The sequence below is a fragment of the Martes martes genome (assembly GCF_963455335.1).
Source record: "Martes martes genome assembly, chromosome: 17".
Lineage (NCBI taxonomy): Eukaryota > Metazoa > Chordata > Mammalia > Carnivora > Mustelidae > Martes > Martes martes.
The window spans coordinates 7212886-7240588 of NC_137905.1; the positions used below are offsets into that span (position 1 = coordinate 7212886).

Genomic DNA, 27703 nt, shown 5'->3' on the forward strand with positions numbered 1-27703 from the left:
AATCCTGGATTCTAGCCCCCTGGCCATGGCAAGTTGGGTGAGTGTCCAGCCCCTCACCCTTGTCCTGCAGAGGGGGATTCCAACACAAGTCTGCCATCCCACTGGGTGTACAGTGGGACATCTAGCAGGCTACAAACTGTCCAGCTCCTCTATTTTATTGCCTTAGAAGAACTTCAGAAGAAAGCAGCCATGGAAAAATTAAATAAGGTTGGAACAGACTTTCAAGTTTTTATTATTTTAAATTATGCCTTGCCTTGCGTAGAATGACCCCAAAGCAATATGCCTTCCTGGCCACATAATTTACTAATGTCACGGTGGAGAAAGCTACAGCTCCTAGATCCACAAGCTAGTCTACTGGAAAGAGGGCGAGAAGGGGCGACAGGAAGGAGCAGCGATGAATGTTTATTTGTCTCTGCTCTGAGATGTCAGTGGTTGCTCATTCTAAGAAGGTTGACTATGTGACTTAGTACAGTTTCTAGTCACTGTCATTGTCATAATGAAAAAGGCTTTCTTAGAAGGGCTTGAGCTAATCAATAAATATTTATCCACTTTCAAACAAGGTCTTTATGGCCAAAATAAGTTGAAAGAAAAGATACTAACAAGCACTATTTCCACACCTTTGTCTCAAAGCAACCACAGAAAGAAGTGCAAACAAAATGAAGGGGCTCCCCTTCACCCAGAGAGGAAGCCAGCCGGCAGTCCTGCAGGAGCCTGCCAGTGGCGCCCTTCTGCCCAGGGCCCAGGCCTCACCCCAGTCAGGCCTGCGGGGCCACGCAGCTGTCTGGAGCCCTGTCCCCGTCTTCCTGGGAAAGGGCCTGCTTCCTCCCGTCCCAGTCTGTGTCCGGGATGAATAACCCATGGAGGTCCAGGTGCATCTCTACATCGATGGATGCACGAGCCAATTCTGTAAAACTTTTGGCATCCAGAATAAGCAGGAAAGGCAGCTTTTGGGGATCAGTAGAGACGATGGCTGACAGGATAATCCCTTTGGGGAAACAAAAAGAGACACTTGGTAAAAATGCGGACTTGAATCTCCTCCAGCAGGAAGGGTAAGTTTCTCAGCTGTATCTCCCTGTCCTCTTTGAAGTAAGCATGGAGTCAAAACAAAAGGACTGCGAATTGGAGATTCTGTGGGAGCAGAAGGGAAAGGCCAGGGAAGGAGGAATCAGAAGACCTAGTTCCAGCCCTTTACCTCTCTGAACCTTAGCCAGTCCCTTTACCTCTCTGAACCTTAGTTCATTCATCTGCAGAGTAAGGCGAATCCTCCCTGCCCTCCCCAGTTGCTGAGAGAACCTCTTGCATGGTGAGTAATGAATGCGTTCTGTAAAGTACTGCCTGCATTGGAGGATGGCTATTTGCCTATGATTTAGAAAGTCTGACTATGGAGAATCAGTCTTGTGCTGCATTGGGCTAATATATGACACTTGGCTAAACTCAGACGAGCCGCACTCAACGCCATTTGAATGAGCCCAGCCCACTGTATGCACATGCAGCACGCTCGCAGCCTCGGCCTTTCCCTCTGTAAAATGGACATATTCCAAGTACTCATTCTCAAGGGACAGAGGATTAAATGAAATAATGCCCCTAAACTTCCAGCATCTACTCGTGATTCCTCCCAAAGCCTCCCGGCTCTCAGGGTGGTTGAGCATAGTTGAAGTCAGATGGGCTTGGATTAAAATCCTAATTCTGTAGGCACTGGGTGTGTGGCTTTAGGGAAGTTGCATTCTCTCAGCCTCTGCTTTGGTGAAATGAAGACATTGCTACTCCCTGCCCACAGGAGAATGGAGGGGAAGCCCTGGGCCGGCCCAATGGGAGGCCAGCTTCAGCAGGAGGTGCTGCCAACAATCTCCCACCTCAGAGACGACAGGACCGTGGGGTCCGCCGCCTGGCATGCCATGCCATGCGGGTTCAGTAGGAAGACAGGGCCCAGGCAGAAATCCACTCCATTTCACCTAAGGGAAGCAGCCGGCAGCTCAGTGAGACAGCCCCGCCTGTGGCTCTGGGTGCCCTCCTTAGCATCCCCAGGAGTGGGGGCAGGGATTTGGGGGGCAGAGGCATAATCAAGGAGGGAAAGGACCATTTGGTCATGTGGAAATCTAGAAAAGGGAGGTGGGCCACGAACACGCATTTATAGGTGCTCCATGCAGAAAATACATGCTTAGAGATGGTTAAGGATTCTGCCCCAGCCATCGAAATGAATATTAAAGTGGAAAAGAGGTGGGCTTTTGTGTAGTAAACAATTTAATATCCCCCAAAGGGAGGTCTGACCTTTGCTCCGAGGAGGTGACCTCTAAGCCCTTATAATGTCCTGCCTCATAAGAGTATCTTTATTTACCTGGGGCCAGCCTGATGATCTATCCTAGCAAAGTGATTTAGATGTCACTTTGACCTCCAGAGAGGCTGAAGGCCAAAGGTCAGCTACATAGCCAACCAACGGTGACTATATGACCGATCCCCTAAAAAAGCTCCGACATGAAGGCTTGAGTGAGCTTCCCTGGTTGGTGACATTCCATGGATATTGTTGGAGGAGTTGGGGTTGGCCGTGACCTCCAGGGACAACCAGACACTCCATGAATGGCATTCTCCTGGATTCTATCCCATGGGTATCTTTTCTTTCAATCTGCAGTCCTTTCACTATGCCAAACCGTAACCATGAACAGAACAGTTTTCAGTGTGTTCTATGAGTCCTTCTATCGACACTGAGGGTGGTCTTAGAGACCCCTCAACTTGCAGTGGGTGTTCAGAAGTGAGTGTGTTTGGAGGGACTCCTTAAATTCACTGCTTTGGACTCAGACAGACCTGGATTTCAAAGCCTGTTTCCACCAGCTCTGTGATACGGGGGTTGGAGAGGGAGGGTCACACTGCTCCCAGACGATGTCTCTGTTTGAGGAGTGATCGCAAGCAGAGTGCGGCAAGTGGGCTCCCCTTCCTGGAGTCTTACCATCATCCTCTTCCTGGGCACCCGGTGTGGGGACAAATAGGGGTTCTGCTGGCCAGCAATGCTCCTGTCCCCATTTTAAGGATGACTTTGTGAGAACATCGTATTTCAGTATCTGTATATCCAAAGAGGAGAGACATGTGAGTGACTTGTTGGAGAGCATGCTCATTCCCTGGGAACTGGTGACATCAGGGCCCACAGACAGAGGGGATCCAGCCCCTCCAGCGTAGACTCCAAATGGCGTCTACCTGGGGCCCGTGTAGCACCAGAAATGGAAGCAGCGAGCTTCCTCTTGCATTTTTAAGCAAAGGTCCTGTCATCCAATTTTTAAAATAAAGTGTTTTACATACTGAATTTTTAAAAAATAAAAATCCTGACTGAGCCACCCAGCATTCCTGGATGCTTCAGACTTTTAAGGATGACTTCTTGACTTTAAATAGCCCAAGAAACGCTCATTAAAATGACCTTTCATATATTCTTTTATAAAATGTTTTGAATATTATGGAATAAAAATGGTTGTTCAAACAAACAAAAGCCTGAATGTATCTGGTATTTGGCACTACACTGTAATTTTTGTATGTGTTGAATAAATGACTGTCTTCAATGCAAACATTTAAAGTGTAATACGATCCTTTTGTTGTTTTAAAAAGTGCAAGTCCCTGGACTTCTCTTAATCCCTAATAGACATGTTTCCCCTTGGGGTGTGGGATTAGTGGGGAGTGTGTGTGTGAACCCTAATTTTTTGCTTTGCACATTTCTGCAATGCTTGCATTTTTTAGAAAAGAGATTCCATTTATTATTAAAAATGATATTAAAGACAAGTGATGTCTGTACACTTAACATAGTCCTTGGGGTACAGTAAGTGTTCAACAAATAGTAACAAGCAAAAATAACTAAAGGGTCTAAGTTTCAGCCCTCTGCTTGAAAGGGTAGGTTCCTTGAGGGCAGGGACTGGGATCGCCCTGTTCACCTCCTTACCCTCACTGCCACCATGCTGTAGCGTAATTGGTGCTCAATAAACATGTATTGAATAAAGAAATCAATGGATGACCTACAGCTCTGACCTCTTTGCTGAGCTTCGGTCCATCAGATAGGGCTGCCTTTCTTGGATGGCCCATCATCGCTTCCATGGTATTCCGTCCAAATGGACGGAACTCTCTCTCTGATCTGCCCTCTGCCCCAAAGGGACCTCCTTTTTCTGATCAAGGTCACCCAGTCTGAGAACCTAGAGTTTAGCTTTGCAGGCAGACACAGTCGTCGTAGGGCGCGCCAGCCCAAGTCACATAGGGATCGGTACCTTGGTTGGGATGGGACTCCACTGAACTTCAGCAGCAAAGACGTAGCGATATCGCTTCCCATTGCGAGCATAATTGATCCGAGGCAGCTCTAAGCCTGGAGAGAATGACACAGCCAGTGAATCCCCCATCGCTGAGAACTGGGAGCCTCCACCCTTCATGCCAGACTCCACGTCCTGTCCACAAAAACAGCTCCCAATCCAGGATCACTGAACTTGCTTCAGGGCCTGGATTAGATCAAGGTTGGTAACAGTGCAGGGGGAGGGAACCTCTGATAATTACCCTGGCTCTATGAGAAGGTTCAGGAGCAAGGAAAGATAGACCTCATTTTTTTAAGTGTATAAGCATCTTTAATTATCCAAGATAGAAATCAAAAAGAATTGCATGATTAGAATCAGAGGCTACTGCAATTTTTTTAAAGCTCTTAAAAAAAAAGTGCTCGTGTATGCGTGTACATGTGTGGGGGTGTGGAAAAAAACTCTGAAGCCATGGGAAGGGATGTCCATCGGGAATAGTTAAATAAATCTGGCGAGTTCACACAGTAACCTAAGTAAAACTAATGTTTGCAAAGAATTTTAATAACATGGGAAAGTGCCAATATCATAAGACAAACTGTAGAAGGCTGGTTCTAGTATTATCTCCACTGTGTTACAAATGTAGAGAAAAGGTTCAGAAGCATTACTGGGGTAATAACTTCCTTATAGTTTGTATTTTATATTGTATACTCTAGGTTTCTCATTACATGAAATTTTCGTTATGTCTATTACTTTTGTAATAAAAAAACTAAAAATTTTGTATGTATATATATATATGCCTGTGGGGGCAAATTAAATTTCTAAGTCTGAGGGCTGAAATGAAAATCCCCCATCTTATAGAATATTCCAGGCAGTCGGAGCCAACTGCTGGTGAAAATGTAATGTCCAAGAAAAGAGGAAGAAGGTGTGGAAAATCTGCCACACAGGCATGAGACGTTATCAGGCTTGCGGGGAGTGCAGGCGAATGGCCTGTTAAGGTGCGAAGCTGTCCAGGCCCACAGACAAGGAATCATGAAAATTCCAAGAGACAGGTCACAGTGACTGTGAGCTGAAGGGACCACCCACATACTGAAACCAGAAAAAGGTGCCCACAGTTGGCCCCAGAGTACCTCTGAGACTTTCCATGGTGCTCCTGCACCTCAAACCTGGTCTGGGGACCACCAACCCCCCTTACCTCCACCCTGTCAATGATCAGCCTCAGGTACTTGGTTAAGTAAAATGGGCTTTGTCCCTGTGAATTCTGTGAGGCTGTTGAAACCATGCTCTTGAATAATCTTCAGGATCTGGGAAATATTCATTTCACTTCCCAGGTTATATTCATTCAGTAGAAGAAGCCATTTAAGAATATTCTAGATGGTACAGTATGTCTGCATTTTGTAAAACTGTAAATGCAGAGGTTAAGGGTTTTTGAGTCCAAGAGACCTAGGTTCAGGTCTGCTGCCTATCTTTGGGCAAGTTATGGAATTATCCTCAGTTTTGCTGTCCTCAGCTCTAAAACAAGAATGACATGTGCCAACACCTACCTCCCAGAGTTGTTCTGATAACTTCTACCTTGTGCTGGACTCCCACTATGGGCCAGGCCCTTGGTAAAGCACTCCATGTGTGTGAACTCATCTAATGTCAAGGATAATGGGGTGAGACTGGCAGGATGAGGTCTGGGAAGTTCCAGAAGAGGACCTGACATATGCCAAGCAACCCAGACATGACAGAAACACAACAGGTATTTCCAAAGTGTTGCCACGGTGGAGGGATTATGAGGGATCTATCTATTGCCATACTTTTCAGCATTGCCCAAGATTGCCACAATAAGCAAGAATTCTCTTCTTAGATATAAAAAATACCACAGCATTTTAACCCTCCGTCTGCCCATACCATGTGGCAAGTGAGTAGAAATGCAAGTCATCTTCTTAAGGCAGCCAGCCTTAAGAACTGGGACCAGGGGGCAGCTGGGTGGCTCAATCAGTTAAGTGTCTGCCTTAAACTCAGGTCGTAATCCCAGGGTCCTGGGATCAAGCCCCGTGTGGGGCTCTCTGCTTGGCTGGGACCCTGCTTCTCCCTCTCCCTTTGCCTCCCACTCCACCTGCTGGTGCACTCTCTCTCTCTCTGCCAAATAAATAAGTAATATTTTAGGGAGAAAAAAAAAAAAGTAGGACCAAGACCTACATATTCACTTCCAAATCCTCCCAGTGCCTGGGGTGCCACATGGAACCGGTTACAGGATCCTAGGATGCTGTTTTATAGCAGTGATTCTTATGGGCAAATCTGCGGTTGGTCCAATGAAGTCCCCAGGACAGTTTCCGTCCAGATGCATGAACCTGGCAGCAGCCAACGTGGGAGCAAAGCCGAGCCATGCCCAGCCACCCTCTAGCGAGTGTCCTGGACAAGTCCATTCATTTCACACCTGTGCTGAGCAGAGGTGCCTCTAAGCCACACTTTTGTCACATGCTGGGGATACACGGAGGCTTCTATTCTAGGGCAGTGGTTCTCCATCAGGGTGATGGTGCCCCCATTGGACACCAGCAATGTCTGGACATGGTTTTGGTTGTTCTAATTCAGAGTGTGGGTGCTAACAGTCAAGGCCAGGGGTGCTGCTCAGTATCCTACAGTGCCCAGGACGGCCCCCAGCACAGAGCATGACCCAGCCCCGAACATCAGGGCTGCCCAGGTTGAGAAACCTGCTCTCATGGGTGCAACTCTTATTGGAGAGGTTTACACTCTGTGTGGAGCACAGCCTTTCTGAGCCATCTCCTCCTCCACTGAATGGGGCTGATGACCCCTGTTCTGCAGGGTGTTTTGAAGGTATAGAAATGGAAGCGCAGACACACCGTCCCTGTTCAGTAAGTCAGCATTCAATAAATGAGAACGTTCGCAGAGACCAGCCGTGAAAATCACCTGATCCAACCACCACCCCCCGCCCCAGTGCCTTCCTGGGAGCTGTTTGAAGATATTTGACGGAGAACTGTCACCCAATGCTTTCTGCTGGGGCAGCCCAAGAGTCTTCCTGTTTGTCCCTTGTCCGGGCACAGCTCCTCTGCATCAGGAGGAGGTAGAGAGGCCTCAGGGGAATTCACAAAAGCCTGCCCCCTCCCTAGGTGTCTTGCAAAGAGGATGCATTTTACCTTCGTAAAGCAACTCTGGCTGGCAGTAGACTTGGTCATCTTTTTCCTTCAGGGCTTTTGCTGTTGTAGATGTCAGTTTGATTAAATTTGAGCCCACTTCTGCATTCTGAGTTTTCAAAAAAAAAAAAATTGAAAACAGGTTATTCAGAGCAAACACTTGTTTTACTGGGTACGTCATAAAACAAGTGCTTTAGTGGATGTCATCTTGTTCTGGCCTCATGTGAGCCACAGGAAGCAGCTATTATATTGCTGGTGTTTTTATTCTTACTCTCTGAGACCTCGTAACTGGTAGTTACCTCCTACTGGTAGGAAGGGGGTCCCTAGACTCATGGCTCTTTTTTCCCGACTCTGGGCTATCTTATCTTTCACGGGTGAAATTAATGTGTTGGTAGTTCTCGCTTTTTAAATACTGGCTGATTCCCTTCCTGCAGGGAAGGCTGCATCGGTCATCAGAGGGATGTTTATAAAGCGTTCACAATAACATGGGAAACGCTCATGGTAGAATACCAAGAAAAGCAGTAGAGTAAATTGCATATGCGTCTGAGCTCAATCAGTTTAAAAAGAACTTACACTGAAAAGATCCTGGGGGAGACACCAATTATTAACAAGACAGCAGGCAGTGGAATTATGGGGACTTTATTTTTCTATGCTTATCTGTATTTTCACGATTTTCTCCTGTGAAAATGTACCACTGCTGAAATGAAAACAAATATGCACTAAGAATGGCTTGGGAGTGAAGGATCTGTGGAGGGCATTCCTTGGTCTCAGCTTATAATCAGACTTTGTTCGGTGTCTTACCATCATCACAGTAACCCAGGAGAGGGATTTAAAACAATTGATTAGATATTTACTGGGGTTCTACTACTCCCTGTTTCCCTACATACCAGCTATGGGGCCTTGAGCAAGTGACTTAGTATCTTTGGAGAGTTCTCTGTCCTCATTTGTATAATAAGTTTCAGCGGATGCATCATGCAAAGAATATACACATCTCCAAGTTGTTGTGCAGATTAAATAATCATGCAGACGGTTTGCAAGAGGGTCTCCTTAACAGTCAGTGCTAAATAAAGTTAGCGGCAGCTGATAACGTTACTGTTGTTGTTGCTGTTTTTAGGATTTATTTATTTTATGGAGAGAGAGAGCATGAGCATGGGAGTGGGAGGGGCAGAAGGAGATGGAGAGACTCTCAAGGAGACTCCATACTGAGCGAGGAGCCCAGCAAAGGGCTTAGATCTCACAACCCTGAGATCAGGGACCTGAGCCAAAACCAAGAGTCAGATGCTTAACCGACTGAGCCACCCAGGCGCCCCTACATCAATTTGATGATGATGATGATGATGATAATGATGTTACTACCATTGGGGCAAGTGCAGGTTAGGCAATGAAGAAGTAAGACTGAGTCCTTGCCTTCATGGAGTTTACAGGCTGAGAATAACTGTTATGGCTGACTTCTTCTTATTTAAATCTCTCTCTACTTTCCAAATTTTTCAAAAATGGAATTTTATAATTAAAAGGAAACTATTTGAATGAGAACAGCTTTTTGCTGGGAAGGGGGACAGATTTGCTGCGTCCTAGCAGTTGAACTGCAGGGGCCCTTTGAGATTTGTTTAGTTCAATCCCTCAGTTGACAGAAGAGGAAAATAAGGCCCAGAGCAGGAAAGAGGCTTGCCCACGGCCACACAGAGGGAAGGAGAGTCTGGGCCCTTCGCTTCCCAGTTCTTCTGCTTGGAAGCAAGAACATGGTAGGCAAGGCAGGTGCTAAGGCCATGAGGCTGGCCCATTCCCATTCTGTAGGTCTCTGCTCAAATTCTCCTTCCCCAGCAACTCCATCTGCAATGTTGCCAAGGGATTTGTCCTGAGCTGTCATTATCTCCTGTATGGAGCTTCTTCCTTCTTTTATGTTGTCTTCCCCTTTTAGACTGGGACCAGATTTTGTTCGGTGCATGGCACAGAGCTGAAAGTAACTGCTGAATGAATGAGTGAATCCATGACTCAATAAGCTTTCCTTCCACAGTCAAGGTGCAAAACATGTGCTGTACAGGGTGGTTGTAGGAATTAAATGAGATGAAATGTGTGGAAAAAGTCACCCTGCACTCAGCACATCGGTGGTGTCTTGTAAACAGAAGCTCTGAGTGCATCTACCCGTACCGTCTCACAGACCAGCAGAGGCTGCCTGGTGCTTTGCTAAGTCACCTGACAGCAACAGGCCTGTTGTGCATGCCCTGGGCTTGCATCGCAGGGAGTCCGTCTACAGAGACATCTTCTAATTCCAGCCTGAAACTGGTCAGACTGGTTGAGGGATAAACTGAATTTTTCCACGCAGCGGTAATGAACATGACTCTGCTGCTTTTGGTGGCCACGTGCTCAGCTTTGAGAAGAGCTTTCTAGCCCAATGTCAACAAAATCCTACAGTTTTCTTTGAAATCCCTCAACTTGAGGAAACTCCCGGAAGCAACAGCCATCGTGGTTAATTCCCCAAAACATTGGCTTTGGGGTTTGGAAGCCCGGTCTGTGAAATCGGACTCTGCGGGTTTCTGTGTGAGCTTGAGCAGCATCTCCCCAACCTCGGCCCCTCAGCCTCCCTGAGCCTGTTTCCTGGTCTGTAAAATATGGGGGCAATTCATTACTTTTTGATGAGTGGTGACCATAAGTGGGGTTGCTTTGACTGATACCTGAAGATTATGGTTACAATTAAATAATAGTCATGGAAACACCTGGTCCAGGGCCAGGCACGTCATAGTCAGTAACTCAGAGCCAGACCGACATGCATTCAAATCCCAATTCAAACACCACAGATGTTCCTGCAATGTTGGGCAACTTACTTCGTCTCTCATCTGTAGTCATGGGGGTAATAAGCAACACAGAGGGGTGTCCTACTAACGAGGCGAGAAGCATGCAAAGCATTTAACAGTTCCTAAAATTTGCAAGACCCAAGACAAGAGTGGAGACCCACCAACCCTATGTCTAAATACACTGAGCACACTGTTAAGTGAGATACCATTCTCTCCCCCATCTTGATACAGAGACCTTCATAATGTGGAACTGCGCTGTCCCATATGGGAAACACTGACCACGTGCGGTTATTTACATTTAACTTAAAATTATACAATTAAACATCCACTTCCTCAGCTGCACTGGCCACAGTTCATTGGCCCATGTGGCTAGTGGCTACTGCATTAGACAGAGAATGTTCCATCATTGCAATGGATTCTTCTGCACAGCGCTGGTCTGGAAGGATGTGTGAATTTGGAATTCTAGGACTCCTTGGAGTTCCGAGCCAGAATAGGGTGGCAGAATGAGGGCCAGCCTCTGGGCCCAGGTTCTTTGTTCCCTGCCCTGTTTCTTCCCACTGCCCAGATTCCCCAGCCAGCATGACTAAGCCAATAGCCAACCATGTCCACCTCATGGGTCTGAGGCCAGTACACCAGTGGCACAGCCTTCTTTTAGGAAGAGAGAAGCAGGAGCTGGAAGCAGTCTTGGGGCTATTTGGGCAGAGAATTTAGGGATCCCAGTAGCTGGTTCCTGGTTGAGGCAGGGGAAGGTACCTCTCCAGATGGGCACAGCTCTTGGGCCCTCTAAACTCCTCAATCTGTGAGGAAGGGACACTGCCAAGGAAAGGCTGGATCAGCAGTCCTGCCCCCAAATGTCAAGGTCAGAGCAGGGGCCCCTTCTGCTGGGATCTAAGAAGAAAAAAGGCATCTAACACAGGGCCTGACACATAATGAGCTCTCAGTAAATGGCAGCTTCTTCTATTATTGAATCTTTGTTTTTGAACTTGGGGTCAAGACAAAAACCAAATCTACTGAGCCAGGAGTTGAAACTACCTGTTGTAAGCCCGCAGTGCCTCCGCCCATGATGGCCCCTTACACATGGATAGCTGTTGGGAGGGAAGGCAAGTGCTTATGAACCCACCTGGAGGCAGTGCACCGAGCCCCGCAGGAGGAGGGCAGGGCAGCCACCTGAACTGTCTGTACATGTCCACGCCCCTCCCAGCCCAGCCCCACCTTAGACAACCCTGTGCCACCCTGCATCAACAGGCCAAGAGTGCCAAGGGGCCCCACCTTCCTTTGACCCCAGCTGGCCCAAACACAAGAGAATCTGGGGCAGCTGGGAGGTCCCAGACTTTTAAATATACTTCACTACTGCCCATTCTATACGGAAAGCACTTCCACTTGGGAAATGTTCCAAATGCTATAGAGAGACCCGTGTCCTTTTAGGGAACCCCCGTCACATTTCTCACCCACTTACCATTCGTTCATGGATTTATAGTAGTTAGGAGTTTAATGAGAACCCTCTTGAGTGCCAGGCCCTGTGACGGATTTAGGGGATAAAACAGCTGACAAGACCAAGAGCTTGTCAAAGCTTTCCCAGGGCAGACGACTGAACAAGTTCATTTACCTGGGACAAATGTCCAGCAAGGAAATTCAGGTGCTATCAGAACTTACAAACTCCTCTAAAGGGAGTGATGATCCTGACGCCTAAAGGCTGAGCAGGAATTTGCTAGACTCACTGCAAATTAGAAGCCCCTGCAGGCTGAGACCACGCCCCGCCCTTCCCCGCCCCCCAGGGCCCAGCCCAGGTGTGGTCTCAGAGCCCCCAGCTGAGTCCAACCTGAAGCCCAGACAGGAAGCGAGGCCTGATACAAAGAGGACAGGGTTGCAGGCAGAGGGACAGTGACTTGCAAAGACCCCGGACGGATGGGTGCCAGAGAAACGTGGCATCTCCCACCATCTGTCCTAAAAAGCCTTTGGGTAGGACAGAATTAGAGCTGCCAGATCTGGACATGTCTGCCACGTCCATCTGTTCAGCTTTTCCATTTCAACCCGCAGGAGGGGAACTTGAGAGTGAAGCAAGGAGATGTTTTAAGGGACAATAAATAGCAATTAAACAGCGTGGCCAGAGCTACCCTTCCCAGGGCTCACACTTCTTTGTTACTTTCAAAGCAGTAGATGGCTCACATGGCAGCTGTTCAAAATATACATGCTGAACTTCTTAGCCTGGTTCCAAGGAAGCGAATCATTTTTCAAGCATGATAAAAGGTTATAAAATCCCTCTGTGTGTGGGCAGTGGGAGGGAGTGTTTCCTTTCTCTGTTTCATCCCTGGGCTGAGGTCAGTGTGAGGCAGGGCCAGGCCTCGGGATTTGCCACCCGTGTGCTCTGTGACACCCCCCACTGTTTCCTGGAACCAGGAGACCAAGCAAGGCACTGCAGTATGGTCCAGAGAGCAGGCCACAGAGGGCAGTGCCACGTGATGACTTCGTGGAAGGCGGCCGTTCATTCAATAGCCCTGAACCACGTGGGGAGGAAGTTCATTCCATTTCTCTTCCAGTCTTTCTGACTGGGTCAAGCAGAGAGTCTCAGTGAGGTGCCACTATGTCTTTAACACCTCATAATTCTAGAACTTTCTTTTTAACAAAGAGATTAACTCTTGGCAAGCAACAGTATGTGCCACTATGTCTTTAACACCTCATACTTCTAGAACTTTCTTTTTAACACAGAGATTAACTCTTGGCAAGCAATAGTATCTGGCTAGAGCTTCAGATCTCTGCTAATCATGGCTCTGTCCCTGGGGGCTGTGTGACTTTGCGCGTATTCCTTAAGTTCTCTGAGCCTCAGTTGCTTGACCTGTAAAATGAGGCTAATGTGAGGACCTCTCCCATAGGTTGTTTTGATCACTAGCTGAGGCAAAGAAAATAAAATGCTTAGCAAAGTAGCTGGCACATAGAGTGCATTCAGTAAATAGGAGCCATCAAAATTGAGTTGAATTGAATTTGCTTTCATTTAAATTAATTAAGTCATGAAGTCAGTGATTTCTGGAGCCAGGAATCTCTGTAGCCTCTGAAACCAAGCCTGGAGCCTTGGTAGCATCACCCTAATTGAGGATAATGTCTGGCCTAGTGGTCATTTTTAATGCAAGAAGGGGACTAATCAACAGCAGGCATTAGGTAAGTGAATAGTGATGAATCCCAGTCTGGAACCGCCATGCAAATATTTAAAACGATGTTGTAGAAGAATATTGAATGTCATGGAGAGATGTTTGGATATCCACATAAGTGGAAAAAAGCAGTGCACAAAACAGTACATGCATATCCCACCATGAAAGGGAAGGAAGGGCTGGTATGCGCTGTGGCGGAGACGGGCCTCGGAAACACGGTGTGGAGGGAGGGCGGCCACCGTGGGAGAGCACCTGATGCGTGTGTGATGTGTCTGGAACAGGCAGAACCTCTGAGACAGGAAGTGGATGAGTGCTCACCTGGGGCTGGGGGAAGGAGTGGGGTAGGGGGCTAGGTGGAGGTGTGCAAGGTTTCTTCCCGGGCTAATAAAAAGGTTTTAAAATCCAGTTGCTGGCACAACTCTGCGAAGTTACTAAAAGCAGCTGTATGGCGCATTTTAAATGTATGGTGTGTGAAATTATCTCTCAATAAAGCTGTTAAAAATTCTCCGTGATTTCCTTCTCTAAAATTAAGCAATATATAAAATATAAATATACATTTCTAAGTTTTAGAGAAGTCCTACTACACAGAATTTTTAACAGCTTTATTGAGACATGTATCCGTAGGCATGTGTATTATACTCACAAACACAGATACATCAACATGTGTGTCAGTATGTCTGTCTGTCTGTCTACTGAGAGCAACAGAGAGACATGTGGGAGGCAATAGGAACACATCCATAATAGGCTCATGGGGATTTCTTTTTGTTTGTTTCCTTTTTACCTAATTGGTATTTTCTTAGGTTTCTATGATGAATATGCACCACTTCAGGGAAAACAATGAAAGCCTGTTTTTGTCTCCAAGAACAGCTCATTTGGGATTTCAATGTCAATCAAGTGAGTGTCAAAGTCACTCCCCACTGGGGCTCACGACTCCCCGGGAATGAAAGGGGTCCCCTTCCAAGCCATTACCTTGTCCACACTGAGGGGCACGGCGAACCTCCTGAGGGTGGGGATGGAGGTGAGCCTGCAGTTCTCCTCAAAGTCCTGGTTCAGGTTGGCCAAGTAGAAGAGCTCGTAAAGGCTGCTGTCCTTGTAGGTGATGACGTCAAACAGAAGGCAGCCGTCCTCCTCGTAGGCATTGACGTGATGAAAGACCACCATGGGGTCCGTGTAAAACTTGGTGGGCAGAGGCTTCCTGGTCCTCTGGTCGATGACGTGAATGTAAGTCTGAAAGCAGAGGCACACCCAGGGGTCAGCCTTCCCTGTGCCGACATGGCACAATGGCAGTGGGTGCAGGACAAGACCGAGCCCTGCAGTCCACTAGCACGTGACCCTGGAGCATCCCCCTCCCCCACAGTTCCCTGCTCTCGCGGGTCCCTGATCACCTCCTTCAGATGGAGCAGAGGAAAGCTTTGCTGCAGGGGCCTCTGCATCCCCAGGAGGACAGAGTCTGGGGGAAGCCCCTGAGGGTACACCGTCCCTCCCTTCCTTCACTTAACTGTGACTCCAGGCTGGGATGAGCTTGGTCCCTGGCAATGGCCATGTAGGGGAGAAACTGGCCAGTCCTCTAGCCCTCCTTGGGTCTACGCACAGCCAGAGCCCCTAAAGCCCTAAAATCACACCAGCCCTCCTGGGGCCTGTCTCCCGATGTCCACCTGCTGCCTGGTTTGCCAAAAAGCAGTTGTCACGGCGAACTCCCTTATCCCGGGGGCTGCCGTGTGGAGAAACCTGTTCTAGTTAAGGGGCCCACATGGGTATCTGCTCACACCTCTGGGTGTCACGAGGCGGTATCACTCTGGGTGGTAATTAGCTATATCTGCAACCCCAGTTGCCTAATCTGAAGTATGTGTGGGGTTCTTTCTTTTGGCAGCTCTGGACTAACCACCCTCCTTCTGAAAGGCAGGGAGGGACTACTCCGGGCTGTTCTACAGCCAACTCCTCCCAGCTCATGTGCCTCTTTCTCTCCTTCCCCAGAACCCAGCTTTGAACATTAAGTGGAAGTACAGAGGAGGAAGGCTTTGACAGTGTGGGAGGTGGAGGTGGTGGGCAGGTGAATATAGAATTATTTTAGCTCTTTTCTTCCCCATGACCCCAATCCCTGGGTTGGGCACAGGGACTTTCCAGAAAGCTCTCTTCTAAACGCATTCCAAAAGCTCTTCCCAGGGCTTTCTGCCTGCTGCTAGCAAGGAGCTCGGTCTTCTCACTGTGGGATTCTCTGAGGGCCAAGGGATGTCCAGGGCTGACCAAACCCAACTCCAGCTGGCTTCCCTGCTGGCCCCTGGCCCCAGCGTTCATTCCACAAATATAGACGGAGGGTCTAGAACACATCAGACAATTTTTCAGGAACATTTTTCCAGGAAACACAGACTAAAACCAAGGCCCTTCTTCTTTTTTTTTTTTTTTAACTAATTTATTAACTATTTTTAATATTTATTAACTATTTTAAATATTAACTATTTTTATCCCCAGGGGTACAGGTCTGTGAATCGCCAAGGCCCTTCTTTGATGGAGCTTGTAAGTCTGGTGGGGGAGAGGCCAGCAGTCAATGATCAGATAATGTGCCAAGGACAGTGAGCACTACTGAGAAAAATGAAGCCAGGTAAGGCGATGGAGAAGCCTGAGGTGGGGTCTGTTGGAGACTGGTTTATCACAAAGGGCCTCGGGGATCTGGAGATTTAGCTGGGACATGGATTAACTGAGGGAGGAAGCCATCTGGGGAAGAACATTCCAGGTAGAAGGGACAGAAAATGCAAAGGCCCTGAGGCAGGAAGGTGTTAGGCTGGTTTGAGATATAGGAAGTCCAAGAGGAGGCTGAGTGAGCAGGGAGCCAGTGGTTGGGATGTGGGCCTGTGAGGATTTGCAGGCTGGTCAGTGAAGTTTTTGGATCTTTTTCTTAGGAAGATGGGAAATCACTAGAATGTTCTGAGCAGAGGAGAGACCTCACTCTCCTCCCTGAGAAGAAAGGAGAGGTCTTAGAGCTGCATAGTGGTGGTTCTCTCTGGAGAGGGGACTGGTGACAGCAATGGGGAGGACAGGGGACTGATAGGTGACTTTCTCTTCTTGCATACCGTTTGAATAGAGAACACTAAGAATTGCTTGATATTTATCACAAGTAAAAACTTGCTCATTTCAACAGGAAGTAAATATATACGTACACACATATCCAAGCACAGATTCAGTCATATTCATACATATGTGTGCATGCACACACACACTCGTATACAGAGGCATGCACATACACAACAGGCACAAGCACATATGCACACATCCACACTTGGAACACTCAGGTGTGCCCAAAGATGTTTGGTTGTACCACGTGGTGGAACGCTCCATCATTAGGATGTCTAAATCATCTCCAGCACCCTTCCCTGACATTACCCGTTGGCTGCCGGGATGCCGGAAGGGCCTTGTCCATGGACAGTGCAAGGTGCAAGGAGCCCAGACATGGGTCAGGACTGAGGAGTAGCCCTTGGTTACTGGGCTGGTGCCAACAGCCTGGCTGATGAGAGCAGCTTGCCTGAGGTCACACGCTTTTCAGACAGGGACAGTCTGCTCTACTGACTCAGTGACTTGGGGTCCCAGACCCCTCGCCCCCACCTGGGACCACTCTGCAGGACCATCCAGTTTCAGAACTCTCTGGAAGCTTGGCTGATGCATCTGGGGAGACTGCATGGTAGCTCCCACCCTTGCTCCCTAGAAAAACTCCTGCATGCCAACCTCCATGTCAGTCTGCTTCCTGGCATAGCTCATTCGGGCCGTCCTCATGTGGCTGGGGGTCCCAGCCAGGCCTTACCTTGTCCTCCTTGTGGAAGGCCAGGCAGGAGGCCCAGTTTGCTCCCCGGATGTACGCGGTTGACATTTTGAGGATATCCAGCTTGAAAGGCTGCTCAAGGAAAACGATGTGGTTCTCGGTGACTCCGAAGCTGTGGTAATAGCTCGGGGAGAGGAGGGAGCGGGAGGTGATGGAGCAGAACACCTCCGTGTGCTTCAAGGGGTTCTTCCCCTTCTTGTCCTCTAGAAAAAGGCAAGCCTCAGGAGCAGCGCGGGACCTGGCCGGCCCCAGACAATGCCCCATCACCTGCGGCTGAGCCTTTTAAACTGACCGGGTGGCTAAGAAGAACCTCTGGGTGAGAGCAGACAAGTAAACCGGTGAAGGAGCTGCTGCCAGCCTGACACAGGGGCTCCGAGTGTTCCAACTTAGGCCCTCCTGCCCTGCGAGACCTGGTGCTACAATTGGAAAACAGTGAGCCCCAGAGCCAGGCCTCCTGGCCAGGAGTCTGCGCGACAGCCTGGGCGCCCAACCCAGCCTCCACCTGCTTTTGCATCAAGGTTTGTTCAGAACACGGGTAGGGGCTGGAGAAGCCTGGGGCTTCTTTATGCGGGGTCCATGGCTGCCCTTGCTCTTGGGCCGCAACGCCTCTGCTGAGGAGTGGCAACGGGGACCACGAGTCTGCAAAGCCTCAGATACTCACTCTTGGGCCCTTTCCAGAAAAAGCTTGTCAGCCCCTGCTCTGGAACAACACCTCTTCATACACAGGGATCACCAGGGATCATGATCGAAGTGTGGAGTCTGATTCAGTATGTGGGGCTGGGGCATCAGATTCTGCATTTCTATCAAGCACCTGGGGATAGGCCAGCTCCCCAGGTTTCGACTTAGGTATTTTGCTGAGGACCCGCATTTGAGATGTACCTCACAGGGTTTCCATGAATTTCTCTTTGTGCTGACCATTCAGAAACACCTAGGGGTGAGACTAAGCACCCACTGTGATAAGGGGCTGTTATACCTCTTGTGACGGTGGAAGTAGACTGTATGATCTGCATTTTACAGGTCAGAAACTGAGATGCAACGGAATATGGTCAGTCATCATGGCCAAAGGCACAAGGTTAAGCCAAGAAGACACAGCCCTCTCAGCCCGGCCACCTCCTCTGTTACTAGGGATAATAGCACTCACAGAGTGGAGAGAGAGAGAACAGAATGAAATCATGAAGTAGTCCAAGCAGCTCGCCCTGCTTCCGGATGGCAAAGGAGCGAAGTACTTGTTCCTGCTCCTGTTCCTCCCTCAGGATGAGTCACCGCTGGCCAAAAGGCCTCCCCGCCCAGGCCTGGGGCTGGTTCATAATGAGTTATCTGCAAGCGTCCGCACCTTTCTTGTGGCCACCTGTGCGCACCATAAACAGCTGGCTGGTGGGAGGGATGCGGTGGGGTTGTGGGGTGGTTCTTTTCTTCACAAAACAAATGGAGCACAAAGCCAACTGAAATGGAAAGCACCCCGGCCTAGGAGGCAGGACACAGGAGTGAATCCCAGGGAAGCCACCAGGAGGCAGCAGGGGCTCAGTGGGGAGCTGGGGCATGGTGCTGGAGGCTCCTGTGAGCTGTGTGACTGTGTGACCGAGGGCCTGTCACCTGATCCCCCCGGGCCTTATCTACCCTCTTTTGTAATATGCTGTGGCAAACTTAAATGCCTAGGCCATCCCCAGATCTGACATTCTAGGAGTCTGGCTGGATCCTGTATTCCTTTATTGGCTTAATTCATGGGAGTTTCATTTAACAAGACTACTCATTGTGCCTTCTGACCTTAGGGGCTCGTATCTGCCAATAGAGACTAGTAAGTAGCTCAGAAGGTTCTACAGGACTCTGAGGGAGGGGACCAGCAGGGATCCCAGATGGAAGCCAGTTTTCCTGCACCGGCAGGTCAAGCCAAGTACCCTTGTCATTCTGCCCCATCTCCTGAGCCCTGTGCAACCACCCTCAGAGGCCTGGTCTCCTGGGTGTGGTTCCCAAGAGGGTCCTGGGCAAACAAGGGCCAGAAGCCTCCTCCTCTCAGGAACAGGAAATCACAATTGACTTGGGCTTTGCGCCAGGTTCCTGGTCTTAAATGGGGAAGGTTCAGAAGGCCCAGAGAATGGGGTGAGGGGTCTGCAAGGTCTGAATGACTGAAGGACTCAGCGTCCATAACAACACTAGGAACCTGACTTGAGGGGCTGGGGGGAAAAGTGGGCAGTACAGCTTTGGCATACAAAGTCACGTTAGAAAAGTTAAAAAAAAATGGATGGAAGAAAGGAAGATGGATGGAAGGAAGGATGTCTGATGGGCGGGCGGGTGGATGGATGGATGATGGAGAGTTGGATGGATAATGGATGGACAGACAGACAGATGGGTGCATAGGTAAATGGTGCATGAATAATGGATAAATTAATGAACCAATGAACTGGAGCCTAAAGAAAAGCAGGTGAGAATAGTGAAGGAATCCGGTCTTTCAAAACAAAGCCTGGCAGCAGCTCTTTTCCCCTGAAGAAGAAAGGTGTGTTCATGGTCATCTGAATCACCCATGAGGGAAAGTGTCAGATGAGTCTCGTGTCATCAATAAAAATCAGAACTCTTTGGAGGTAGCCACCCGTGGCGTCTGTCCTTCAGGATATCCCCAGAATGACCTACCTGGTACAGCGGCAGGGATCCTAAAGACCACATATCTTGTCTTCCCCTTGTCCATGATGGATGTGCCCATGTTCAGAACATTTCCAGCCGCATCATAATGGGGATGTGCTGTTGCCAGATTTACAGCCACGTATTTGCGATAGTCAACCTGCAAAATGATAGCCACCTGGTTTTAAAAATGGGGGAAGGGTGAAACGTGATGAAAAGCACCTGCTTCTAGGTTCAGAGAGATGATGGTGACTTTTGCATATCTCCTGATGGGAAAATAAGGCAGACTTCACCTTGAAAGAGGATGTTTACCGGTGTGACCTGATATAACCTCATGGGCAGCCTCCTACAGTGCAGAGAGCATAGAGGGGGGAGGGGGAGTCAGCGAGCTGAGCTGCGGATGTTTTCTGTGGCGTTTGTTGCAACCCTGCCCCCTGGCCCTGCTGGGTGTCCTCAGCATGGTGGCAGAATGCCTCACCACAGAGCAATGACCTGCACACTGGGGCAGCCTTCAAGCTAATCTTAACTGCTGCTTTGTGTCTTTCTGGTTACATCATTTAAATTCTCCCCCTTTTGCAGGCCACAGAGGCGTAAATCTCCAGGCCTCTCTTGTAGGATTATTCTGAGAACAGAGAGTTACAAAAACACTCGGTCAAAGCCCACAACAAGGCACAGCCACAGAATAATGCGGGGCTGGGGGACCAACTCTCCTCCTCACCTCCCCCAGAATAGCATGACCTCCAGCCAAAAGTCAGGCAAGGCTTCATTTTCTGCTACTATTTCCTCTCTGAGGCTTTGTGGAAAGCATACATCAGTTGGACCTATGCCTCCCAGCTTAAAAGGTGCTGGACATAATTTCACAGCTAAGAAAAGCACTCCCTTTAACAGATCGTTAAAATGTACTGAGAAGACACTGAGGCTTTGATTAGCCAGCTGGAGAAAAAATGCGTGGGTCTATTGATTTTCATGAAAATGTTGACTTGATTCTGCCCAGGAAAGGTACCTGCTTGGACGTTTATTTTTGTCCGCTTGCTCTCTGCCTAAGGCCTCCCTCTTCAGGTCAATACAAGGTAGGGCTGCTCTAGTCTGGGCAATCCAGTACATTCATTCAAACTCCCATTAAGATCCCGCTCAGTGCCAAGACGGTGGACACTGTTATGGGTTGAATTGTATCTTCCAAAAAGATATGTTGAAGCCCTAACTCCTGGTACGTTTATTTGGAAACAGGGCCTTTGTAGATGTAATCAAGCCAAAATGAGGTCATTCTGGATGGAGAAGGCCCCAGCCCAATGATTTGTATCTCTAGAAGAGACCGGAGTGATGCATCTATAAGCCAAGGAACACCAAGGATTCCTGGCAGCCACCTGAGCCTGGAAGAAGCCAGCCAGCATCTTCCCCTGGAGCCTTCAGAGACAGCATGACTCCAAGGACACCCCAGTTTCAGATTTGCAACCTCCAGAATCATGAGAGAATAAATCTCTGTTGTTCTAACCCACCAAGTGTGTGGCAGTTTGGTTTAGTAGCCCTCAGAACAAACACAAACACAGAGATGAAACGACATGGCCCCCACCCCAAGGGAGCTTAGAATCTAGTGCTAAGTGCTGTGCTGGGGAAGCTCAGGATCCAATGGCGGTAGAGGAGGGGCTGCCCCATGAGTTCCTGCAGGCCACATGGCCCAACCCAGGGGTTCCCTCCCATGGGCCAGGAACTGATGCGGTTATAGTAGATTCACTGGTACCTTCTCCAGGGTCTCCAGAGTCTGTGGGTTGATTTTCCTGATGTAATTGGTCTCTGTGGTCGCATAGAAGTCTTCTCCACACTTCATGATGTTAATCAGGCAGTTGTCTGTGAAATCGGGGATGGTATGGGACAAGTAGGAGAAAGCTCTACGGAGGAAAGCAGATCAAGAGGAAATCAATGTTCTGCTCAAGACAGCTTTAGTTTTAGTTTTCCTATCACTTAAAATGATCTACTTCAATTAAGGGGGGGAAAGTTCCAAGTCCTAAAGGATCACTTGTGGAATCTGGAGGACTTGGAGATCAGGTTGCCTAAAGATACCCCCATGCTGAATTAGCTAAGAAGTGAGTCCTCTGGGACAAGATGGCCGCCAACTGAACCCTCCTGAGCTCTCAGAAATCCAAAGGTCTCCCACACCAGAGACACCAAGAGCTAATAGGCTGCTCTGAAGTATTTTAAGGAGTTCCCCAGAAATCGTATGTATCGTATGTACCCTTCCATAATGCTCCCCGAAGGCTAGCAAAACAGCTAATCCTTGCTTTTGGAAGGAATGAGAGTCCGCAGTGGACACACTGAATTTGTCCAGGAAATTAGTTTAGTGTTTTTTTTTTTTTTTTAAGAAAAGCAAACAAATGGTGAGAGGAAAAACTCATTACTTTGATCAGAAGATCCTAGATCCATGTATTGGTTAGTGCTCCCCCTGCTGGCGAATGGTGAAACAGCAAAGCCGCCCTACAGGTGGTGGTTTTGCGGTATCCGCCCACCCACTTCCTGCCTGGCTCCTCCCCCGCCTGCAAATGTCAGCTCAGGATCCTGGCACTGGATGCTCTAGCACTGGATCCTGAACTGGAAAGATGACATCAGTCCAGAAAAGCAGGAGCAATCTTCCATCTCCGGACCAGTCTACTGCTAGCACATTTCCTAACTCGCCGATATCCGAAGAGTATCAGGAAGGAGATTCTGACAGTGGGTCTGAATCCCAGGCCAACTGTTTAATTGTCAAACTTGTAATACATTCATAGTCATCATAGCCCAGATGATCTGAAACGTATTCAACTAAAAACCTTTCCTTATCTTTTTCTCTCATTTGCCAGTTTCCCACCTCACAGATCCTCCCACTTTCTCTACGCACATACAAGCAAAAATAAATCCAGATTTCTTCCTGCTTTTTTACATAAAACATAGATTATCATATGCTCTTTCTACACCTTATTCCGCCCTGTGCCCCCCACCCCCCAACAAGGTACCAGGGAAATCTTTCCATTCAGCACATAGGGAGCAACCTCATTACCCACCCTGCCTTTTTTTGCTCCTGCCTGGTATTTTCTTGTACAGTTTCTTATTTATTTAACTATCCTTCTGTTGATGAACATTTGGGTTGTTTTCAGTTCCTCATTATAACAAATGATGCAGCTGTGGATAACATTGTACATCTGCCATTCCAGACACAAGCAAGCCTATCTCTAGACTGAAGAGAAGGTGCGTTTATAAATTTGGGAGATAATTCCAAATTGCTCTCCTATCAGCCATATGGAAAAATACCTAATAATGTGTCAGATGCCATTTGTTTCTCTTGCTATCAGTGATCAAGAACTGCATGGCATAGAGAGGCAAAGCCTGGGCCAGGTAAACGTTTTCATGCACCCTACAGAGAGGATTGTCAGATGAGTGGATGCTGGTTGTTTTGACCACTGAGGATATCAAAAAACATGACCAGATTCAAACGGACAGTTACTTGGAGAATATATTTTTGCAGGGGTCCGGATAGGCCATTGTTCCAAACTCCGACACAACAATCCTGTTGGCCTCGATGTTGGCTTTGTAGGTATCACTTCTTAGGTATTTGCTCCTGTAATAGACTTCACCTGAAAGAGAAGACACAGAATCAGCCCAGGCTGACAGCTTTATGGAGTTTTAAGGCCGATTTCAGGCATTGTAGGGATATTACAGAAGGAAAGGTGAATTCACTAGGACAGTCCCCTTTAGTGTATACCAGATACAAAGAGCATTTGTGGTGAGCTCTCACACACATTTCCTCACTTGAGACAACAATATGGCAAGGTAGGTATCCCGATGAGCTCCATTTAACACAGAAGGGGACTGAGGCTCAGGCATGTTCAGTTGCCTTGCCAAGAGGTGCTGACCTGGAATATTGATCATTTGTTCCACCATGGATCTTTTCCACCATGGATCATCTCTTCCCTCCAGGGAAGGTCCAGATTTGGAGGACGGGTCCAGAAGGCCCCATACTTGGGCTGGGTTTTGCCAGGACCTAGTTCAGCCTTGGAAAACTTCCACTGGCCATTTCAATTCCTGGAGTGACATTTGATACCTACCACAACCAGAGGATGACCTAGCACCCAATTCCCTGTACGGTAGAGGGTTAGTAGCTGTGTGGATGTCTAATTCACATAGACAATGGAGAGAATCTAACTCACTGCATAAAAGTAGGACCTCTTGATCAGTTCATCAAGACCAACCTAGAAATGTATGGATGGTTGTAGTTCAGTATTAGGTTCCTATGGCTATTGTAACAAATTGCCACAAACTTAGTGGCTTAAAAAGACACCAATTTGTTATCTTACCATTCTGGAAGGTATAGCCTGAATGGATCTCACAGGGCTAAAGAACAAGGTGTCAGCAGAGAATCTGTTTCTGACTTTTCTAACTTCTAGAAGTTGCCTGCATTGCTTGTTTTGTGGTCACGTCACTCTGACCTCTGATTCTATTGTCACGTCTTTCCTGACTCTGACCCCCCCTTCCCTTGTGATACCCCTGTGATTCCACTGAGCTCCCCTGGATAATCTCCCCACCTCAAGGTCCTTAACTCAACCACATCTGCAAAGACTCTTCTACTTTGCAGAGTAACGTAATATATTCACAGGTTCCTTCTGGAAGAGAGGGGGGATTAGAGCTTGGGGGGCAGAGAGGAGAGAACTGAGGACGCCCATCTGGAAGTGGATGGATCAGGAAAGGCTTCCTGGAGAAGGTAGCACTTGAAATAGCCCTTGGAAGATGAGTAAAACTATTTGCCTACCATAGATTGGGGAGTTGGCAAGTAGGAGAGAGCAGTGCATTTCCACTCACTCTTCCTTGAAAGTGTGGAAGCAAAGGCCTGGAGGTGGGAAAGGCACCCCACCTCCTGCAAGAGTTGAGTAAGATGGCCTTCAGCATGAGGCAAGGGCTTGGGAGCAGTAGGAATGGGATGAGGTTAAGGGGCAGGGGCCCTCTTGGCATATCTGAGCACTTCAAACCATTTGGTGGACAATTTGAAACCTCTAGGTTTTTAAATTTTTATTTAATTTTGCTGTTAATTAGCAAGTGACATGTTGATTTTTCCCAACTCTAGAATACATTGGTTGCTGTAGTATAATATATGCTTCCAATGCTGGGACAACTATAATATGCAAAAAAGCAGTGCCCAGGTCATATTGACATTTCATTCCCATAAAACAAGTTGATAAGAGAAATGCCCATCATGTATCCGCTGCCATGACGATAGGCTTAGGAGAGAATACCTTCCCAAGAAATTCTTGTCTGGTGACTTTTTATATTTAAGAAAGGAAACAGTGCTAAGAGCTAATATTTTATTGTGCATATGTGTGCTAAGTACTGTGTGGACACTTTATGTGTGTTTTTTCTGGTTTACTTCTAAAATATTGGAAATGTTATTAAATACACGAACCAGAAATATGTTCTTTAGCGGGGAAAATAATCAACCTAATGTCATTTGCTAATGAAGAGCAAAATAAGACAAAATTTAAACAACAGTTGAAGGTTTCAAATTTCTTACCAAATGAAGCATAAGGGGCTTACGCAACTTACGGTCCTGCAACCCATCTCCAGTGAGTAAAATCGAGGCAAAGACAGGTTAAGTACCTTGCTTTAAGCCACACAGCTGGGGAGGGGAAAGCTGGATTCAAAGCTGACACAGCCACCGCCGTCAGTTTGACCATTCCATCTGATCCTGGTTATTAAAAACGCACCTATGGAAATGTGCTACCATTACTGCGTGGCTTGCTGAAGCTTCACAAACAGAACCGACCCATATGAACTACATCCTCATTTACAGACAGAACATGAGAGCCCCCTGGAGGTCCCTCATAACTTGTCCAGTCCCCGTCTTGGAGACCCGCTGTCTTGACCTCTAATAGCCTTAACTAGTTTTGCCCTTGGAATTGCATTTTCATTTCCAGCCCCAAAGGACACAAGCATCCGTTTCATTGGTAAGGACTCTAGCCTGTGCACCTAGATGGAAATAATAGCAATAACGGCGATGCTAGTCTTCATAAAATTGGAAGAGACCATGAAAGACCTCCTAGTTCTTTCTCTAGTCTTTAGGAGGTAAACTGTGTGCCCGGGGGCAGACAGCCACCTATCCTCTTCTCAAAAGTCTTTTCGAGGGTGACTGCTGTGAAAATAACTATCACTGAGCTATTTCAGGAGTGGGGGCTCTGTTCTGGGGCTGCAAGAAGAAACCGGGAGGAATGGTTTTGGTTATCCCGGCCCTGGGTTCGTGTATTCAGCCAGTATCTACTGATCATTTCAGCCAGGAAGTGGGGGGCAAGCAGGCAGGCACATCTCTACCCCTGAGAGGATTCAAGTCTCCAGGTGGTTATGAATTCTGCTCTGTCAACTACCAACCATGCACTAGACCTTGTGTCAGAGTCAAGACTCGGTCCTCTCTGCTCTGAGGCGAGGATCATGATATGTTCCTTATGGAGCTGCTGTGATGCTTACGGCCGTAAAGAAATTAGCACATAATAGGTGCTCAATACAAGCTATATACACTATTGAGATGCACTGGGTAGAGTGGGCAGGCTTTGGTTCTGGGGTTAGTCCTAATCCAAGCCATGTGACTCTGTGTGAATCTCTTTACCTCACCGAACCTCCATTTTCTCAACTGGATATTAGGGATCACCCAGCCCTCTCCAGTATAGGATTGGCAGTTTTAAATGAGATGGGATGATATAAGGAGTTTGGCCCATGGGCACACAGCATGTCTGAATTGTCCAACAAAATCTTGGAGGCAGGAAGACGCAGCTGAGGGTTGGTGAGGCCACACACATTGGTCTTTGGTCACAGGCTACCCAGACCTTACTTCACGGCCATCCTGGTCTCCCCCTGAGCCTGCCTGTCCTTCTCTGGTCACTCTCTCTGCGGGTCGCCACCTACAAAGCACTGGCAAACATGGTTTGCTTAAAATGCTGAACTATGTTCACTTGAAGTGTAAACACCCATCCCAGGCTGGCTGTCAGCAGGCGGCCCATTTCCTATAAACAACCAGTCCCAGAGCACGCACCAAGGGCTCAGGGGCCACAGGAAAATGTGTCTCTGGAATTGCTCAAGGCTGACACTCAGCTCTGAGGCTGAGATTAAAGAAGGCCATTCCTCAGAACCTTGCTCCCTGCTGAGCCCCAATTAGCCACATTCCTTCTAAAGGGACACGAGTAAACAGATGTGCTCCTGCCTGGAATCTTCTAGAACTGGGTCAAGTTTGATATTCCTGGGGGAGTGGGAGATTTTATATATGTATCTCTATCTATCTCCATTTTAAGCAAACTTCTAAAAGGCTAGTTTAGAGCTATAATAATTGAAAAAGCCAGCTTCAGAAAAGGCTAAGTTCTGGAGAGCTCTTTTTGTCTCTAAACTTTGATGATGCTGGCTCTTGGAATTTACATGTTCCAATCCTTGTGGGACAACCACCTTGCCTCTAAATAAAAAATTATCGACTGTACTGCTGGAGGAGCCTTAGGTTCATTCATCTCTCTGCCTGTTTTATAAAAATTTTTAGTTTTGAAGTAATTTTAGGGGAATCTGGGTGGCTCATTTGGTTACATGTCAGACTCTTTCTTGATCCCAGCTCAGGTCTTGGTCTCAGGCTGGGGAGTTCAAGCCCAGTACTGGGTTCCACACTGGGCGTGAAGCCTACTTAAAAAAAACAAAACAAAACAAAAAAACCCACCCAAACTGAAATGACTTTAGACTTAACGAGAAAGAGCACTCCTGTATACCCTTTGTCAGTCTAGCTTCTCCTCCACTCTGTTCCTTTAGTTAAGTCTTTATTGGGTTTTTAAAGCACTTACTTTCCCTCATTTCTGCTGAAGGCCACAAACCATTTTTTGATCTTTCTGATTTCTTATTCCAGTCTTTTCTTACTGGTTTGGCACTGATTTGGGTTCTCCATGCTGCACTATCACCTGGTCCTTTGAAACACTGGCAG

At 47.8% G+C, this 27703-nt stretch overlaps 1 protein-coding gene across 2 annotated transcripts in view; it reads right to left on the bottom strand.

The window, feature by feature from the left end:
* Positions 1 to 203: 203 nt before the first annotated feature.
* BCO1 (beta-carotene oxygenase 1) overlaps positions 204 to 27703 on the bottom strand; it is a 40924-nt gene continuing 13424 nt past the window's right edge. The window contains exons 3-12 of one of the 2 annotated variants that reach the window (XM_080828199.1): positions 25360 to 25466; positions 23216 to 23345; positions 21482 to 21629; positions 19756 to 19903; positions 17113 to 17333; positions 14289 to 14546; positions 7388 to 7493; positions 4236 to 4330; positions 2942 to 3053; positions 204 to 985 (exon numbers count right to left, since the gene is read on the bottom strand). In XM_080828199.1, coding sequence (XP_080684325.1) covers positions 756 to 985; positions 2942 to 3053; positions 4236 to 4330; positions 7388 to 7493; positions 14289 to 14546; positions 17113 to 17333; positions 19756 to 19903; positions 21482 to 21629; positions 23216 to 23253 — 1356 coding nt within the window. In that variant the 5' untranslated portion in view covers positions 23254 to 23345; positions 25360 to 25466 and the 3' untranslated portion in view covers positions 204 to 755. The remainder of the gene's footprint in view (positions 986 to 2941; positions 3054 to 4235; positions 4331 to 7387; positions 7494 to 14288; positions 14547 to 17112; positions 17334 to 19755; positions 19904 to 21481; positions 21630 to 23215; positions 23346 to 25359; positions 25467 to 27703) is intronic. The other variant, XM_080828200.1, reaches the window with a different exon arrangement.